Source organism: Lepidochelys olivacea, assembly GCF_965140295.1.
Source record: "Lepidochelys olivacea isolate rLepOli2 genome assembly, chromosome: 6".
Taxonomy (NCBI): domain Eukaryota; kingdom Metazoa; phylum Chordata; order Testudines; family Cheloniidae; genus Lepidochelys; species Lepidochelys olivacea.
Genome location: NC_140416.1, coordinates 69,543,024 through 69,562,677, shown reverse-complemented (window position 1 = coordinate 69,562,677; position 19,654 = coordinate 69,543,024). Strand labels below are relative to the sequence as shown.

The following is a 19,654-nucleotide window of genomic DNA, read 5'->3' as shown; positions in this document are numbered from 1 at the left end:
GCCACTGTTCCAGGTGCACCGGCAGCTGCTGGGGTAGTCTAAAGCCACTGTGGCCCTCCCCTTTCCCCCCAGCAGCAGAGTTTGGGTTTGGGGCTCTGGGCGTCACTTACGTGGGGGGCTCCCCAGAAGCGGCGACATCCCCCTCGCTCAGCTGCTAGGCAAGGCGGAGGCTCATAAGAACATAAGAATGGCCATACTGGGTCAGACCAAAGGTCCATCCAGCCCAGTATCCTGTTTACTGACGGTGGCCAATGCCAGGTGCCCCAGAGGGAGTGAACCTAACAGGTAATGATCAAGTGGTCTCTCTCCTGCCATCCATCTCCACCCTCTGACAAACGGAGGCTAGGGACACCATTCCTTACCCATCCTGGCTAATAGCCATTAATGGATTTAACCTCCATGAATTTATCTAGTTCTCTTTTAAACCCTGTTTTAGCCCTAGCCTTCACAACCTCATCAGGCAAGGAGTTCCACAGGTTGACTGTGAGCTGTGTGCAAGAACAACTTCTTTATTTGTTTTAAACCTGCTGCCCATTAATTTCATTTGGTGGCCCCTAGTTCTTATCTTAAGGGAACAAGTAAATAACTTTTTTCCTTATTCACTTTCTCCACACCACTCATGATCTTATATAACTCTATCATATCCCCCCCCCCCTTAGTCTCCTCTTTTCCAAGATGAAAAGTCCTCGTCTCTTTAATCTCCCCTCATATGGGACCCGTTCCAAACCCCTAATCATTTTAGTTGCCCTTCTGTGAACCTTTTCTAATGCCAGTATATCTTTTTAGAGATGAGGAGACCACATCTGTACGCAGTATTCAAAATGTGGGTGTACATGGATTTATATAAGGGCAATAAAATATTCTCTGTCCCTTTTTTAATGATTCCTAACATCCTGTCTGCTTTTTTGACTGCCACTGCAAACTGCGTGGCCATCTTCAGAGAACTATCCACTATGACTCCAAGATCTTTCCTGATTAGTTGTAGCTAAATTAGCCCCCATCATATTGTATGTGTAGCTCCCATTGCCCACCTCACCCTGTTGCATGCCCCTGCCCCCTCCTGCATCCAAGCTCTGCTGCTGCTGGGGTGAGAGGGAAGGCATGGAGCCAGGTAGGGAGCTTCTCCCCCGCCCCCAGCACCTGGGCTGCCCTCCCCCAGTACCCAGAAGTCCCCCACCCCAAGTTTTATTCACTGGTATTTTTAGTAAAAGTCATGGACGGGTCACGGGCCGTGAATTTTTGTTTACTACCCCTGACTTTTACTAAAAATACCCATGACTAAAACGTAGCCTTATTTATGACCATTCAAAGTGGTTTAGTGGCCCCAACTTTACTATAAGCTGATTAACGCTGTTATGGGTAAATGTGGCTGGATGAGTTCATCTGTAACCTTTTAATTTTTGTCATGGTCTGGAGGAGGGGTTACATTCCCAGTAAGTCTTTGAGTAAAAAGTTCACAAGTTTGATCTACTCTAGAAATGGGTCAAAACTGGAACATGTCCTGACTGGATTTTGTAGTATTTAGATAAATACACCTAAATCCAAATACCTATAGTTTAAATCTTGGTTTTTAAGAAGTACAAAACTTGACTAAGCCTTAATTTAAATGGTCTGCACTTATTCAGTACCTTACTTTCAGATTCTGGGATGAATCTTCAAAGGTGAGTAAATGTTACTCTGTAAAAACTTAGCAAAAGAAGAAACCATAAGTAAGAGGTTAATGGACTTGCCCAAAGTGATATTGCAGAAGATCAGTAGCAGAATGGGAATACAAGCAAGGTCTCATGATATCCACATGCTAATCTAATCACACATGCTGGCTTCACAGACGGAATCCACATCTGAATCCTGCCTATCTGTAACTCTTACTTTTTTGTTTCTAGATGACCCACCTCAAATGTTATGGAGTGCAGAGCAGCGCAGAAGGCTGTTGGACCCTCTGCCAGATTCATTGAGTAATTCTCCAGGTTTTTATTCAGAGAATGGGCCCTTGCCTGTGATGGAGCTGGAGAAAGAAATAGAGCTGGGTAAGCAGTAAGAGACCCTAGCGTGCTGGCATTCTATTCAAACTGGCTTAAGTTTTTTCCTTCAGAATGGACTCCAAACTGTAAATTTTGAAAAATAACCTGGCAGTTAGATATTGCAGTTAATGTAATAGCATGTTGCTTCCAGAGATCTTAATTTGGACATGCCACGGATCCAAAGGGCAAGCTTGCTTCTGTCCTTTGTGCAGTCTCTCTGGAAGAGTGCCCCATTATCACTAGCCTCTACACCCCCACTTTTTTGCGAGAGAGAGACCCACAGATCTAGACTGGGCCCTCTGCCTTCAACACCTCTTTGTCACCATTGCTCCTCCAGCAGGTCTAAATGAGTTTAGACTACTATCAGAGGCTTATCCCTGTTGGAGCTATGTAACCAGCAGATATTTTCAGCAATGCAAGGCACTTTTCAAAATAAGCCAATATTTATTAGTCAACTGCAATACAGTATTTTAGGGTCCTTAAATTCAAATGAAAAAGCAAAACATATGTGCATGTCTCTGCTGGCAGTCCAAACTGCCTTTCTTGCCCAAGCATCCAGGATTCAAAACTCTCCCACTTCACTGGGCAGCAGAATTATAAATACAGTTTAGACAACCCAAAACATCATAATTAGAGCTTGGAAGAATTTTTCTTCCTTCCTTGGTTAATGTCCTGTCACTGGTCTTCCATTGTAACTCCCATTCATATGTTCAGTTTTTTCACACCAACCCAGATATGCCTACATGGCCAACACCAGTCTGGCCAATCTCTTCACTCCCATTAGGTCAAAACTCAAAAGTGAGTGGGGAAACCAATATGCATGTTTTTCATAAAGATGATACAGAAATTTGTCACATTCTCCATATATGTACTTCCTGTGATCTCTTCTAAACGTAAACATTCACAATAGGGAATGAGATTTACTGCATCAAACGGGAATACTGGACCAATGAAGACTACAAGATGTTCTTTGGTATTCTATCCAGCTTTGCTGAACTGGATGCAAAGGGGTTTGCAATAAAGGTAAGACTTGTCACCATATGCACATCTGAACCTTAGAGTTAAAACTATCAGCTCATCAGGGTAAAATCTGGTCATGGCAGTTGAATGAATTTGGAGTATAGAATTATTTAAGATCTTGCACCTTGCTCTTGCAATAGAATAGCAGTTCTGGCCCTGTGTAGTCTGATTTCTCAGTAAAATGGGAAGAGCTTCCTGAGCTGTATGTGAGGATAAGCATTTAGGTTTACTCCAACAATAACTTTTTTTTTTTTTAAATGTACCTTTTTATAGGTGTATTCTCAGCCTGTGCCTTGGGATTTCTATATCGCACTCCAGTTGCAGGAGCGTCTGAGTACTGACTTTGACCAAAGCTTCAGTGAGAACTGCAGCTGTTTCTTATACCTGGATGGCTGTGCTATTCTGCATAGGGAGATAAATCGCTTTACTCTCTGGGTCAGTGCAAACAATCTATGTATGATATAGGAAGATGAACTGTAGCATAGATACTAGCAGTTAGAGATGTTGGTTCTTGCTGGATGTGAAGCAGATTCAAGGGGCCTGGAATGTTAGATTAAACATAGAGCCCTATCTAAATGCAATTTTGATGTATGTTAGCAAGAAGTATGTTTGCTATAAAAATTCTTAGTTTATAAAGGTGGTATCTAAGCTGCATTCTCACTCCTGGGTTTTGTGCTTTTCAGTATGAGACAAGGAGTTCCACAACTTCAAAGGGCTTGCCTACATAGGGACACTCAGGAAAGTAAAGGCCAGGTCAGCTAAAGGTGTGACGCTAATGTGCATAAATTAAAGTGTGTATTAAACTCTTGGGTGGATGCTCTCATTCAAAAGTAAAGTGGCCAGGGGTTTTGCTGTAGCTTAACCCTGCAAAGGCCACTTTGCTCCTGAATCAGAGCATCTACACAAAGGTTTATCACACTTTAATTTATGCACATTAATTTCATGGCTTTAGTTGACCTTTCCTTAACTTTCCTGAATGTCCCTGTGTAGATGTGGCCTAAAACTTTTTGGTTGCTAGAGGCATCAGTAGTGACTTGAGGCATGAATCACCCCACCCCACCCCCCAGAACTAGTGTCATCCACGTCTTTTAACTGCAGCCCTGAGAACTCTCATCTAGATTTCCAGTCTGCTATGCCTGGGGGAGTAGTGTTAGCATCTTGCTGGAAGGACGCATGTTTAAATTCAGTTTTGACTTACACAGTTTGAGCTTTAGCATATACTGGGCTTAAAAAATAAAGGCCAACTTCAGCCTTCAATGAAACTTTTTTCCATACAGATTCTTCAGCTATTTATCAGTAGAATCTGCTGAGAACTTTTGCACTCACTTAAAGTCTGCTGGGTTTGTTGTCTGGTTGGAAAACTGATCATGTATGTGTCTGACCAAGGAGGGCTGAACTGGAGAAGCTTCCTGGCTTCTCCTTAGAGCTGTCTAGAAAAAGTGAAAGCTTGTATCATAGGATTGTTCCTGTGTGCTGCTCTGTCTCTTGGCAGAAGAATGGTTCCTCAGTGGTTTATATTTGTTCTCTCTGTCTTCAGGATATGATCCAGTGCTGTAAAGACATCCCTGAGGAAGTGATTATGCTGGTTGTTTACAATATCCTGGATGTGGTGCAGAAGCTACACAAAGCGGAGATTGTCCATGGAAACTTGTGTCCAGAGGCTCTCTTCCTGGGAGACAGGTTGGTAGCCTCTTTTCAGAGACCTGGAAAAATGCATTATATTCAAGCTCTGTCCTGAACCTTGTGCTGTTGTAACTCCTTTTTTCCTATGCAAGTGAATAGTGACATGGCTCACTATTTCAGGAATAGGAGGGCAGCAGGCTCGGAAAGTTGATGTGGAAATCTATAAAAGGCATATATGAAGGAAGGGGGTATTCCTGAAGAAAATACTCCATTATATAGTTACTATTTTAAAATTAGCAAGTTCACATACAAATGTATTAGAACGCTACAACAAATCAAATTATGTGAAAGTAAAGTAACTTGCCATTGAGATTAAATATCTGAAAAGAAATGTAGAAGGCTGAGGTTTAAAAACATGAATATTCTAGTCTGGAAATAGATTAGTCAGTTCTCTTTGCAGCCAACTTCTAAAGCCTGGCCTACACCTAAAATTAGATTAACCTAGCTATATCGCTTAGCGGTGTGAAAAATTTTGCACATAGTGCAATGTAGTTAGGTTGACCTAACCACCACATAGATGCAGCTAGGTCAGTGGAAGAATTCTTCAGTTGACCTGACTACCTGCCTCTCGGAGAGGTGGATTTACCTAAGTCAGTGGAAAAACCCCTTCCAATGATGTAGGAAGTATCTATACCACAATGCTACAGCAGCAGAGTTGTAAACTGTGCCACTGTAGTATGCAGACATTGATTCAGAGGACATCAGTTTTCCTCCTTAGGCTCTTGATGAAGGAAGCCTCTCTTTCCAAATGTATAGCTCCTTCACATTGTTGCTGAGGTTACTTTCTTGCACATTGCTCAGCTCATCCCCCTCAATGGCCTTGCTGTCTAGATCCCACATGAAACTCAGAAGCAGGGAGCTAAGGAGCAACATCTGTACTTTTATAATGACTCATACAAGCTACTTCAGTCCTTGTCCCTTTCTCTCCTCCCCAGCTTCTTTAGGATTGTGTCCTTGCCTAAACACAAGTTCACCTGTGAACTGGTGGAACTTTTTTTTTTTTTGGTTGCAGATAATGATGTCTGCATTAGCATAAATCCTGAATAGGCTCACCAACGCACTGAAGTAACTCTGGAGCTACACTAATAAAGTTTTCAGAGTAGCAGCCGTATTAGTCTGTATTCGCAAAAAGAAAAGGCGTACTTGTGGCACCTTAGAGACTAACCAATTTATTTGAGCATGAGCTTTCGTGAGCTACAGCTCACTTCATCGGAAAGCTCATGCTCAAATAAATTGGTTAGTCTCTAAGGTGCCACAAGTACTCCTTTTCTTTTTACTAATAAGAAGGTAACTCCATCAACTTCAGTGGAGTTATTCTGGATGTACACTGATATAATGGAGATCAGATTCGCCCAATGACTAATAACCCCATAAATGCAACTAATTTTTGTTTTTTAAAACCTCCTTAGTGGCAAAACAAATTTAGGTCCAGAAAAAACCCCAAAACACCCCACCATTGTCAAGTCTCATGGACTTTCATGTCAGAAGGGACCATGTGATCACCTAATCTGAGCTCCTGCACATTGCTGGCCAAAGAACATCACCCACCCACTCCTGTAATAGACCCCTAACCTCTGGCTGAGTTACTGAAATCCTCAAATCATGATTTAAAGACTTCAAATTACAAAGAGTCCACTATTTACACTAGTTTAAACATGCAAGTGCCCTGTGCTACAGAGGAAGGTAAAAAAAACCCAGGGTCTCTGCCAATTGGATTTTGGGGAAAATTCCTTCCCGACCCCAAGTATGGCAATCAGTTAGACCTTGAGCACATGGGCAACACCCACCAGCCAGACACCTGGGAAAGAATTCTCTGTAGTAACTCAGAATCCTCTATGATGGGTTCCCTGGGGTACAACCTGGAACTAGGATACCACTGAGGCTTCTGTTTTACCAGTCTGGGCTCCCTCTCACACTGTGATTGTGACAAGTTGAAAACCCCTCTAGGTCCTGCACTCACGCAAACATTCACAGGCAGGGACACCCCAAGCTGAGTTTCATGAGTGGCTCGTGAGAGCATTCATATACCAACAATAGGCTCCAGCCAATTCCCCACAGCTCCCCAGCCTAGGACCCCAGAGGTGTACCATCTTGCCCTGGTCAGAAGCTTGACCAGTGTAAGTTTATTATCCAGTCCATCCCTCTCAATATGGAGAGGACAATGCACCAGCCCCTGTTTCTGAGCAGATTTCCCTTTTGAACCACGCTGTTTTAGGTAAAAAACAAACTATTTTAATTACAGAAAAATAGATTAAGTGATTATATGTAATTACCTAAAATGAAACAAAATTGCAATCTGAGTTCTATAAACTAGACAGGATTTGAATCAAGCAGTTTCTCTCCCTGATGCAGCAGCAGCAGGAGTTTGGGTGCAGGAGAGGGCTAAGAGCTGAAGCAGAGGGTTGGGGTGTAGGAGGGGGCGAGGGCTCTCGGGAGCGCTTTCCTCGGGGGGGCTCTCCAGAAGCATCAACGTATCCTTTCCTCAGCTCCTAGGCAGAGGCATGGCCAGGCAGTTCTGCGCGCTGCATCTGCCTGCAGGCATGGCCCCCACAGCTCCCACTGGCCGTGGTTCCTGGCCAATGGGAGCTGCAGAGCGGGTGCTCGGGGATGGGGGTAGCGTGCAGAGCCCCCTGACCACGCCTCCGTGTCCACCTAGGTAGGGGCCACAGGGACATGCTGGCAGATTCCAGGAGCCATGCAGAGCCAGGTGGGGAGCCTACTGGCTCCCCTCCCCCCGCATCCAGCAGCAGCACAGGTCCTGGGCCACATGCCCCTGCAGCGCCCCCAGGCTGCCCCCTGCCCCAGAGCACCCACGGTGCCCCTGGGCCACCCTCTGCCCCAGAGCACTCAAGTTTTAATCAAGGGTATATAGTACAAGTCATGGACAGGTCACGGGTCATGAATTTTTGTTTACTGCCCGTGACCTGTCCATGACTTTTGCTAAAAATACCTATGACTGAAACGTAGCCTTAGCCATTATCCATATTCTGGCTAGAACATCCACAGGAAAGTCCATCAGGTGGGGATAAGCTTCTTCCATGGCCAGTTGTGTTCACTGATGGGCCGTCAACTTGATTAGTCCATTCACAATATGCTGGCTAGACCTGATATAAACTACCTTGTGGGAGTTACCACAGGAGCGAACACATTTGAAATACAGGTATGTAGTCAATATTCATAACTTCAGATACAAAAATGATACTTGCATACAAATAGGATAATCATATTTAGCAAACCATAGCTTTTCCATTGACACCTCAATGACCTAATTTATATAACAGTGATTAATTTGGGGGTGCCAGGGTGTTGCTATGGGGTACAGAGTGTCACAACCTCCCCATCTAGTGTCTTATCACCAGCCATTGGAAATATTTGCTGCTAGCAGTCGCAGATCAGCTACATGCCATTGTTGGCAGACTCATCATACCGTCCCCTACATAAACTTATCAAGCTGAGTCTCGAAGCCACTTAAGTTTTTGCCCTCTCTGCTCCCTTTGCAAGGATGTTCCAGAACTTCACTCCTCAGATGGTTAGAAACCTTTACCTAATTTCAAGCCTAAACTTATTGATGGCCAATTTATATTCATTTGTTCTTGTGTCCACATTGCCGCTTAACTTAAATAACCCCTCTCTCTCCCTGGTATTTATCCCTCTGATATATTTATAGAGAGCAATCATATCTCCCCTCAGCCTTCTTTTGGTTAGGCTAAAGAAGCCAAGCTCTTTGAGTCTCCTCTGATAAGGTAGTTTTTCCATTCCCCTGCTCATCCTAGTAGCCCTTCTCTTCATCTGTTTCAGTTTAAATTTATCTTTCTTAAACATGGGAGACCAGAACTGCACACAGTATTCCAGATGAGGTCCCACCAGTGCCTTCTGTAATGGTACGAACACTTCCCTGTTTCTACTGGAAATACCTCGCCTGATGCATCACACTGGTGGTTTAGTCATCCTGTGATCAATCAATACACCCAGGTTTTTCTCCTCCACTGTCACTTCCAACTGATAAGTCACTAAGATAAGTGTGTGAGCTCATAATTACTAGTCATGTTTATTAATAGTAACATTGCCATAGGCCAATGTGGCAAAACCACAATATATTACAATAAAACTTACTTCAAAATTCTGGATTTAGTTTTATTAAAATACACAAATGCAAATTAAAAAAAACCAAACCAATTAAACCATATAATCACTGTCTCTTGCCTTTTCCTTATTTTAGTGGCTGGCCATGCAAACAGGGCAATTGCTTAGGTCACAAATATGCTGTCAGTTCCTAATAAATATTTAAATATTCTATTTTCTGAGCGGTCATCGGAAAAAGATATCCAGGACAAAAACACAGAAAGCCTTTTTGACCTTCAAGTGGCATTTGCAATTACAATATAACAGTGGGGTAGGTCTTCCACTTTCCCAGAGCCACAGGGAAAGAGGGGGTTACATTTCTCAATGCCAGTAATGTGTCTTCTAAGTAAGCTGTCTGCATAGTGTGACAAAGTTCCTCCTCTGCTTTGGTGGGTTCTGCACTTATTTCTCACCTCAGAGGTTCACGGCAGCCCTCAGTTTGGCCACTTTCGTGGCTCAAATCTGCCGTTCACTCAGTTATCCTCATCACTGGCCAGCATGGGGAAAGGAAGAAGAACAATCCCCACAGCCTCCGCTGATCCACCTAGTGGATCGGGGAACAGGCCAGAGACCTTCCCCTCTGGTGGAACCCACAGTCCAGTTCAACTCCTCCAGTATCAAGTAGGGAGATGGGGGGAACCCAGGCCCGCCCTCTTATCCGGGTTCCAGCCCAGGGCTCTGTGGATTGCAGCTTTCTGCAGTGACTCCTGTGACAGCTACAACTCCCTGGGCTACTTCCCCATGGCTTCCTCCCAACACCTTCTTTATTCTCACCACAGGACCTTCCTCCTGTTTGATAATGCTTGTACTTCTTAGTCTTCCAGTAGTATGCCTTCTCACACTCTCTCTCTCTCTCACTTCTTGTACCTCTTGCTCCCAGCTCCGCACACACGCACCACAAACTGAAGTGAGCTCCTTTTTAAACCCAAGTGCCCTGATTAGCTTGCCTTAATTGATTCTAGCAGCTTCGTGATTGGCTGCAGGTGTTCTAATCAGCCTGTCTGCCTTAACTGTTTCCAGAAAGTTCCTAATTGTTCTGGAACCTTCCCTGTTACCTTACCCAAGGGAAAGGGACCTACTTAACCTGGAGCTAATATATCTGCTTTCTCTCACTGTCTTTGTAGATTATAACTTGTTTCTCAAAGAAACAGTCTTTTGTATAATAATTTAAGATTATATTCTTACTGTATTTGCTTAGCTACAGAAGATTGACTAGCAAGCGGCAGTTAAGCACAGGATTTAAAATCAATTATTTAAACTTATATTTTTATTCTCTGTTTTCATTAAGGATAACTGTTTGGAACATTTGATTAAGATAATGATCAATACCATTTCCAGTCTTTGTTGACGAGCATGTCGTCTTTTTATCTTTCTTTATTAATAGGAAAAATAAAGTCTTACTGGCATAAAAAAACCCAAAACAAATAAACAAACAAAAAAAACTCTCCTGTAGCCATCTGGCCCGACCCTGTCACAATAGATGGAAATCAGAGCACGTAAAAGCCTTCCTTAACTTGTTATTGGAAAATCTTTCTAAATACCTGGTGTACCTGGTGAGTCTTTTTAACAAGGGGAAACCAAATTGACATATCTATAGTGGAAACAACTGCTGTGTCTAGCTACTTATTAATGTCCCCTAATCTCAACTTGATTAGGGATTTAAATCTGTTTCCAATTCTGAGAAGCCTAGAGAGAATAGATGGAATTTTAACCAATGAAACTTACTGAAAAAGCCCTTCTGAGCTATTTCTCTAGGCATAGCCTTGGCAAACATTGGCATACTATAAATACTAAGTCAAAAATTGATACTACAGTATTGCACTTTGGACAGAATAGAATTTATGCAGGTCTCTGTTCTAAGGGAGGGATAGCTCAATGGTTTGAGCATTGGCCTGCTAAACCCAGGGTTGTGAGTTCAATCCTTGAGGGGCCATTTAGGGATCTGGGGTAAAAACTGGGGATTGGCCCTGCTTTGAGCAGGGGGTTGGACTAGATGACCTCCTGAGGTCCCTTCCAACCCTGATATTCTATGAGAGCAGCTGGAATGTTGTTTGAGAGAACCAAGAAATCTCTTTGGAATCACTTCTATTCCTGTGGTATCATTCCATTTCCATATTTCCACACCATATAGAATTTGAGCGCATACCTTAGGCTCAAACACTCTAAGGGCTGGTGCAATTAAGTTGTTTTCATGAGCCAGGTGAAATGTAACACTGATTTGAAGACTTCTCTTTTGCTACCTGAATATGTTTATCTCACAGCCCTTGTTTTATGAGAACCGGATACTCAGGTAGAGGAAAGAACTAACTTGTTCAATATATTGCCCATAAATCCTGCATTTGTGCAACCTCAGTCTTTGACTAAAGTTTTGGAGTAATTTATCGAAAGGCCCTCCTGTTGACAGTATAAACCAAACACATTTAATAAACACCTCAATCCACTGATGTTTGTGATAGTAGAACAATATTGTCGGCATATAAAACACAGAATAATCCATGATTTTAGAGGGAAAATACTGATCCCCTTTTAATGCTAAAACAACAGCATTAATATTAAAAGTTAAAAAGAAAAGGGACTCATAATTATGAAGTAGGCCCACAATGTACAAGTATTGAAATAGAATGACTAGGGATCTTGATCTGGATTCTATTCCTGGCATTGCTACATATTGTTAGCTTGGATAAATCACTTAATCTGTCACCTCTCGGTGTCTGTCTCTCTCTAACTGTAAAACAGAGAATATATCTAATGGATTAAACTTCACAATACCCCATTCATGTTTGAATTGTTTTGAGATCCTTGGAGAGAATGAGATAAAGAAGTTCAAAGCATTATATTAAATTTTCCTCTTGTCACAGCACCTCTTATTTCAGACCCTCTAGCTGCGATGCACATATATCAAGATAGGATTATCTCGGTAAAGCAATTTTCCCCTGTAGCAAAGCTTGGAGAGGCCAATATTATCAGGGTGAGCCTTTTTTAGTAGCCATTCCTAAACTAACCATTAGAGGGAGCCATTGGCATGGCTAAGATTCTTACCTGCTGCACAAGATAATAAAAGGAAATTGTACTGCTTCTTTGTCTTTTATGTTTCCTTGGAATTCTTTCCTTAGGATCTGTGATCCATTTGCTAATAATGAGATTACCACTGCTTTGAAGATAGTGGACTTCTCTTACAGCCTGGATGTGAGGTTGCAGCCTAGAGTGAGTTTACTCAGCAGCTTCCCAATAGCTCAGACCCAGCATGGACAACAGATCCTAGCCAAGTGCTCTCTTCCTTATCAGGTAAGTACATATTAACCCAGGGTGATTGTTATGAATGCCCCTTGGCAAGTGTCTTCCTTATCTGAAGAAACGAGATGGAGACTGAGAGAGTTAATATTTTAAGCTGAATGTTGTTGGATATGTGTCCTGTGTTTATAGATCTTATCTAATTAAGCAACATCTTTCACAACTGCCATAACTCTTCAACAAAAACCCTTCAGCTGGACCCTGTGTATTCTACATTAGCTGAAGAAACTGGCATTGTTAATTTGGGGCAGTTGTGTACCTACATTCATCTGACAGTTAGAGTTCATTATAAATGGCTAGACTGTGTCTCAATCTGAAATGCTAAACAAGGATTTTGCTTCCTATAGCAGTTCGCTTTGCTTTCCTTTGATTAGCTTAATTTAGCTTGCTGGAAAATCCTCACAAACACCACAATACAGGGTTAATGGGTACAGAAGGTGTTGTAGGACATCTCCAGTGGCACTATTGCTATTAAAAATGCTTTAGTGCTGTATTGAATGGATGTGGAGGAATGGCGAAATGGCTGCAGAGATCAGCAGAAGCAGTTTTCTAACACTGATTGTTGTGGTTTCAGGTAGACTTGGTTGGTATTGCAGAAATAGTGCATTTGATGCTGTTTGGGGAGCACCTCCAGGTTTATCAAGAAGATTCCCTCTGGAAAATCAGTCAGAATTTCTCCAAGTAAGTGTTTCATCAGGAATCTCTGGGTAGGTAAAGGCAGCTGTAGCTTTCTCCCTCACCTCTGTGTTGCAGCTTTTGTCAAAGCTGGAGCATAAATTCAATGCTATTAGTTGGTAACAGCAGTGCTACATTATATTGAGAATTCAGTTTTGAATCTAGTGGACTTGTTTATTGTAATAGAACTAGATGGACTCATTGATGCTTTCTTGACTCCCTTACATCTATTTACACCCCCTTACACTTTAGACTCCCTCACACATTAGTAACTTATTCACCAAAGAGCTGAAAGAATGTGTAAATTAGAGTGTGGCCTAATTTGTTACATAATTTTATACCCCTTTTCTGTCCTCTTAATATGAGTTACACCGTCTTAGACTCCCTCTGAGTCAGCAGGCAAATTTGGAGCTGGGGGGGGCAGGAGGGGATTGCACATTAATAAGTGGGCATGATTCTGTGTTGTAATCATTTCATTTTTCAGCTTTTCACACTGTGCTGTGTGCTATGCTGTAGTGTGGGCAGGATGAAAGAGACTGATTCAGGGGTCCTGTCAGGGCGGGAAATAGTATAATTAAATTTAAAGATTGCATCATGCATACACAAAAGGGGCAGAATTAAGGTTGCATGGGCAGCTCCCCTTTGCACACTAACCTGTTAACTTCCAGGCAGCAAGAACCTGCTTTCCTCCTCACCTCCTGTAGTCCAGTGTCTTGGGAAAGGGGCAGCTTATGCTAAGGCCTTCAATCCTTCAGGGGAGTTTCCAACTTGCTGAGCCAGCCATTCAGTCTTATGGGCATTGGAGCTGGTCCCAGGCTGTCACTTCCAATCTTCTGCATCAGCTATGGTTTCCTGCCTAGGTACTGTCTCTGAGTAGAGATTTCTCAACATTTTGAACTAAAGTCCATAATGGTTTTTCTTTAGTCTGTGTTCTTCAGTGACTTGTCCTGCTCCTCCTACATTGGGCCTGGTTACTATTAGACACACAGTTTGTTTCCCATACTGTAAACATCTAGTTTGTCACTGTTTGGTCTCCGACCTTTGGTGGAATTCTAATCCATCTGACCCTTCAAAGAATTAGATGAATTAATCAGCACTGAGGAGCTATAGATCCTCATGCACAGCTCACAGTGAGTCTTCTTTATTTGAACCTCCTCGTGTCTGGGGTTTGAATTTCAACTTGACCCAAAGTTTCTTTTTTTCTGTTTCTGTAGTGCCACCAGTAATGGTTGTTCCCTTTTTTCTTATCTCCCTGCTGCTTTAGAAATTGTTAATGAGAATTGGGCACAGGTGGGCAGAAGACTTAATGTCCCTACTGCCACTGCTTGTAACTAATCAGCAACAGAACAATGTTTTCTGTAACTGAAGTGTACACTTAAATTATTGCCTGATGTCTAAGTCTAACTTTTTCCTTAGATTCTACTATCTCCTCTACAGATCTTGCTGATAAGCAGCTATCCACTTGGAATTCTTGACTTTTTCCACTAAAATGGATCCAGAAAGGATTTTTTCTGCTATACCTTGATTGTGTCCTTTTCTGGGCATCTTCAAAGGGCACTCCAAAGATGACTAGAGGTAGCCATTCATACCAGTATGCCACAAATTTTGGTGAACTGAGTTTCCCCCTCCTAATATCTCATTCTCCCGGACATTATTTTAATGACTAGTTTGGAGAAGTTACTTCTGTGGGCAGACTGCTATTCCTTCATCTGCCCACTTTCTCTGTTCTGAAAGTACATCTTTGCTCATTGCATCAGTTATATTTTGGGCTTCTGCATATGTTTATACAACCATTGCTTAGATGCAGTATTGTCATGCCAATTGATATCTAGTCTACAGGAACTGCAGTACCTGTTCACAGGTTGGGAGTTGCCTCTACCCACCTAGATTCTGTTTGTGATGCCTCTTAGTGTACATTGAAAAATCTGTCCTTTGAGTTGTACAGCAGAAAAAAAGTTTTTTCTTTACTTTGTATATAGTGATTTGTCAATAGATTGATACATTTCAAACACTTCTTCTGTTTTCCTATATATTGTGTTTAGTGTTTTCACATTGTACTCCTGAAGTTATTTAATCTTGAGTGGCAATTTATTGCACCAGTTTTCATATGAGACTATTACTTGGAATTCTTGCTCTCTGAAGAGAGAGACATACTGTGGACCTATGGGTGCCACTTACCCACCCACTGCTCCTTCAGGTGGAGAGGAATTCACTTCTTTGAGTGCTTTAGTTTCAAAAGGAACCAAAAGGGAGTTACTGACTGAATCATTGATGCAGGTTGACTTTTGCTCTCTGCTGTCAGACATTCTGGCAGTTCAGATCTTTGAGCTAATTAAATCTGACCTGCCATGAGAGACTTGTGGACAAGTGCTCTGTTGCATTTATGTATCTTCCAAGAACAAGAATTACAGTAATATTTTTGTAAACCATACTAGTATAACTATATATTTTTAACATGAAATATTAAATCAGTAGCAGCAGCATACCTTCAGGAGTGTGGCTCATAGTGTGGGAGTGAGGAATCTGCAGTGAGTCTGGATATTAGGATCTGCCAAAGAAGGCAGACTCAGCTTTTAGTGTGTCCTGCTCTTGCATACAGTCTGCTCTTACAGACTGTGTAAGTCTTTCTCTGGTTATTTGGGCCATTCAACACATCCTATGGTTGCAGACTGCTGTTGACAACACCAGTTTCCCACTGCAGGGACCCTTTGCCCTCAGAAGATATTGCACAGATGGAAAAACTTCCATTTAGTAAGTTTCAGCAGAGGGATATTGGTTAGTGTTCAGTATGGTCCCATGTGCCCATTCAAGCATGGGTCAGGAGCATTGTGGTAGTGATACTTGTAATTCCTGTGAGGAGAGAGCTTATGCTAGTGCTTTTTTACCAGTTGCATGTGGCTTTTTGAGGAAGAAGGCATTATTCTGTCCTGCCTACCAAAGGTGCCATAAGTGGTTTTAGAACCTACTTGAGAGGAATAATTAGAGGATTGCTTTCCTGGAAAAGTGCTCTGGGCATGTAGGGGAGTAGGAAGTAAAAGGGGAAAATGACCTACACAAAAGCTTGTGGTGAATGCTGGATACCTTGGCCCTGCAAGATCTCAGAGTTTAGTTCTCTTTTAAAAATTCACTGTGAGAGCTATTTTGATGAAGAAAATTTTGGGCTGAATAAATGGGTGAGTGACTGGTGATAAAAATGTTGAGTTGATGGAGCTACTTTCTCAAAGTACAGAGATGTTTGAAATTCCAGGACCACACGCAGAGTTTAGATTTGGAGGAAAAATGAGATTGAAACATAAAGTAGAAATCTCTGAAAACTTAGACAACTTGAATTCCTAACTTGCTGACTTGATTTGGTAACAAAGGTATGGGAAAAGCTGGAATCTATTATTTTGCTAGAGTGTTTGTCTAGATAAGGAGTTATAGACTTGAAACCATTTCTTCTCCTGTCATCTTTAAGAATCCCTTGAACTGACTATTAACATACTAAAATCTCCTGCCCTTATGGTAAGCACAGTTGGTGCTGTTTTTATTAAAAGCATATTTCAATTGCATTTCTAGTTCTGGAACTTATCCTTGGGGCCCATGAATCTCACAGAATTGTGTGTACCATGTCCTCCCACTATGGGATTCTGGGAAACTGGAAATGTCTAGGCTGATATTGGTTGTCGTGTAAACCTGTTAAATGGATCATTAGGGTAGAATGTTTGCCACTGATCTTTTTCTAAAGATCCCAAGTTATCTAATCTCCTCAGCCCTACCTACTGGGCTCAGTCTGCCTATGGATTTTTTTGTTTTGGAAGACCCCATATCAATTCACAGTTGCATGACATAGTGCTGTTCAGACTGCTGCTGCTGCTATGTTTGCTGTAAACTCTCTTCTAGCCAGCTGCTTGCGGCTGAGCCGTCTCCTTTGAACAGCCAATGTAATTTCTAGCTTGAAGGAAGAAATGCTTCACATGAGGCAGCATTCTCTAGAGCAGTTCTTAACTGGGGCTCTAAGTTTTTCAGGGGGTTCATTCCTCTGCTCTCTCTTCCTCCTCCTCCTCCTCCTCCCCCCTTGGTGCCCCCCCCCCGCTGGGCCCTTATATGTTTTTTATCCCCATGAGTCCCCCACAACATGGTATAAAAATTCACTTCCTCACAAGACTGAGAAGCAAAGGATTCCTTTATTTGAATTATAGCTCTGACACTGATCCTTCTTGGCCTTAGTAAAGTCACTCAGCCTTTTGTTTTTTGTTTTTAATATCTATTTTACATATGGGGAAATTACCCCATAGGGGAGTTGACAGCTAGTGTTTCACAGACAATTGGCTGCGTAGAATGCACACACATTGTTCTGGTAGATGGGCAGAATGGAGGCTTCTAGCAGCAACCAAGCCATTAGCTTATTTGGACAGTTGTCCCTTGCAAAGCTCTCTTTTAAATGCTGGTAATCATACAGAGACCTAGCTGGGCTCTGCTGCTCCTGTTACTGAGAGCTGGGGAATATTTTAAGGGTCTTCAATATCCACATCCAGCCTGTCTCCATGAAAGGGATCTGCTAAGTTTGGTGATGCATCAAGGAATTACTTGCTAACCTTTTCCAAAATCCTCAGGCTAGCCCTATGTAAAATGGTAAATAGGTGTTAGATATGTTGGGGTAGGTGGTGGTGAAAGTGTTTCATTAACATGCACAGAAATGCTAAGGTTGGCTCTGTCTAGTTCCTGCACATAAGTCCATTTGTGAAGGGTAAAGAGCCTGCATATACAAGCTTCACAGCACCCCTCACTTTTTCCTTACACAAGCTCATTGGAGAGTGGAGCTGAATATTATTTTAGACTGCTAAGCCTCCACAGGGCTTGCAGAGCCGAATTGAAGCAGGAATCGTGATGGAGCTGTCATTTGGGTGGATGCTGTTCTCATTGAAAACTGTTTTGTATGTTTTTAGGACTGTTGACAGTGATTTGTGGAATAAATTCTTTAGGAGGATTCTGAATGCAGATGGTAAGTCCACAGTGCCTATGCTGAGGGAACTAAGAGAGGAAATGAGTGGCATGTTTAACAGCTCTGTGCAAGAATGGTTTTGTGGCGCCTTAGCGAAATTGGAAGAAACTTTCAACTTGAAGAACTTCCTCTGATCCCATGTAGAAAGGCAACCAGCCGCCCCTTTTTACCCATCTCAGGGGGAATTTGCTGTTAATACTGGGTATGCAATATATCTTCAGTGCTAAACGTGGAAATTGGTTGCAACTGTTTCTTCAATACTTTAACTCATAATAAACATTTAACAAGTTCTGTATAATATCTAGATGTCTCTTAAACCTGGTGCATTAACTAGATATATATATAGAAGATGTTTTATCCATTTTCTTTACCAAACTGTTCTATGCCAGCCAGCCTCATGTATGACTGCTAAATGTATGTTTTAATACCTAAAGCACATTCATGAGTTCCTCCACTTTTGTCCTGTTTTTTTGTTCTGTTCTCTACACATGCTGTTAATCACTGCTTAAGTAATAAACCTATGTTTTTGTAATCAACTCTATCTCGTGAAATTTTACTGCCAAGTGGCCTTCAGAACGTATTTGACTTGGTTTCTGGAGTCATAGGACTGAGTCTGAGTGACATTTCTGACTAATTGGGGGATTGTTCATGGTTTTACTAGATGCATATAGCTATCCTTTGGGTGGCTTTTACAACCATCCAGGGATTTTTTAACTTGAGCTGATATCCCAGTCGGAAACACTCATGGATCATTGAAATAGAAGAAATGCCTCACATATAGTAAACATCCCACTAACCAAGTTAAAATACAGAATTCATGAATTATTATAAAGCAGCCTCACTTCCTTCTCATCATGTTTGTAGAATGCCCAGCAAAATGAGGCCTACCATGATCTAAAAGTTAATATAGTTCATGGTTAGGTTTCCTTTTAAAATGTTTTGCTCTTCCCTGGACATTGCAGCTATTGCTTTGGCACTTGGCTCCATTGGGTCCGCTCCTCCACCCCCCCACTGCTCCCCTTGCAGGTATGAGGCCTGCTCAGCCTCCAAGGTATCACTGGCAAAACTGGTGCTCTCTTGCTTTGAGCCAGCCCTATTGTTGATCTGTGGTGTCTTGGTGACGCACCTATCCCGGCATGTTCTCTCTTTCACCATCAATAGTTAAAAGTACTATGGTGACTGCCTCAAACTCCTGGGGATTGGAAGTACTTAGGACCCATTTGACTGGCGCTGAGGCCAAGGTCTCAGCTGTGTTTTGATCTTGAGTGGATCAGATAGCAGAAAATGGCTAATGTCCAAATCAAGGATTCAGGACTCTGAATTGGAGGTGGATCAGTCTGGCCACACTCAGCAAGAATAAACTTTTTCCACCTAAATACTTCAATAGTATGTGCAAACTGGTGACTAATGCCATTGGCCTCCAACTAGAGTTGCAAAGTTGACTCATAACCCCAGGAAAATAACATACAATGTAAATCTGACACAACCATTCCCCTTCATTCCTCGTTCTGTCCCACCCTTCTCTGTGAGGTGAAGACCTCAAAATCTAATAAAAAAAATAGTACCAAGCCGAGTTGGAATCATCTTAATGCTAACCTAGTTAAGTAAATTAGTCTACTACTCCGTGGGAGAGTTTTAATGTAATGTGTTGGGTTCTCCAGCTACGAATTGTATGCTGCACATGAAAGTGAAATAGTGTTCAAAGTGATTCTGGGTCTATTTCCATTTCTACCACTGACTGACTCGTTGTATGATCTTAACTAAGTCATTGACACTGTCACTCATTTCACAATACCTCTCTTCCTCTTCCTCTTTCCCCGCCACACTCAAGGCGCATATATGTGATGTAAGGCTTAAC

At 42.1% G+C, this 19,654-nt stretch overlaps 1 protein-coding gene across 2 annotated transcripts in view; it reads left to right on the top strand.

The window, feature by feature from the left end:
- The window catches only part of BUB1B (BUB1 mitotic checkpoint serine/threonine kinase B), a 45,447-nt gene extending 27,134 nt beyond the window's left edge, over window positions 1-18,313 (top strand). For both annotated transcript variants that reach the window (XM_084631459.1, XM_084631460.1), the window contains exons 17-23: window positions 1,884-2,027; window positions 2,932-3,044; window positions 3,315-3,476; window positions 4,579-4,721; window positions 11,960-12,131; window positions 12,712-12,818; window positions 17,741-18,313. In XM_084631459.1, the coding sequence (XP_084487585.1) occupies window positions 1,884-2,027; window positions 2,932-3,044; window positions 3,315-3,476; window positions 4,579-4,721; window positions 11,960-12,131; window positions 12,712-12,818; window positions 17,741-17,930 (1,031 nt within the window). In that variant the 3' untranslated portion in view covers window positions 17,931-18,313. The remainder of the gene's footprint in view (window positions 1-1,883; window positions 2,028-2,931; window positions 3,045-3,314; window positions 3,477-4,578; window positions 4,722-11,959; window positions 12,132-12,711; window positions 12,819-17,740) is intronic.
- Window positions 18,314-19,654: the final 1,341 nt, after the last annotated feature.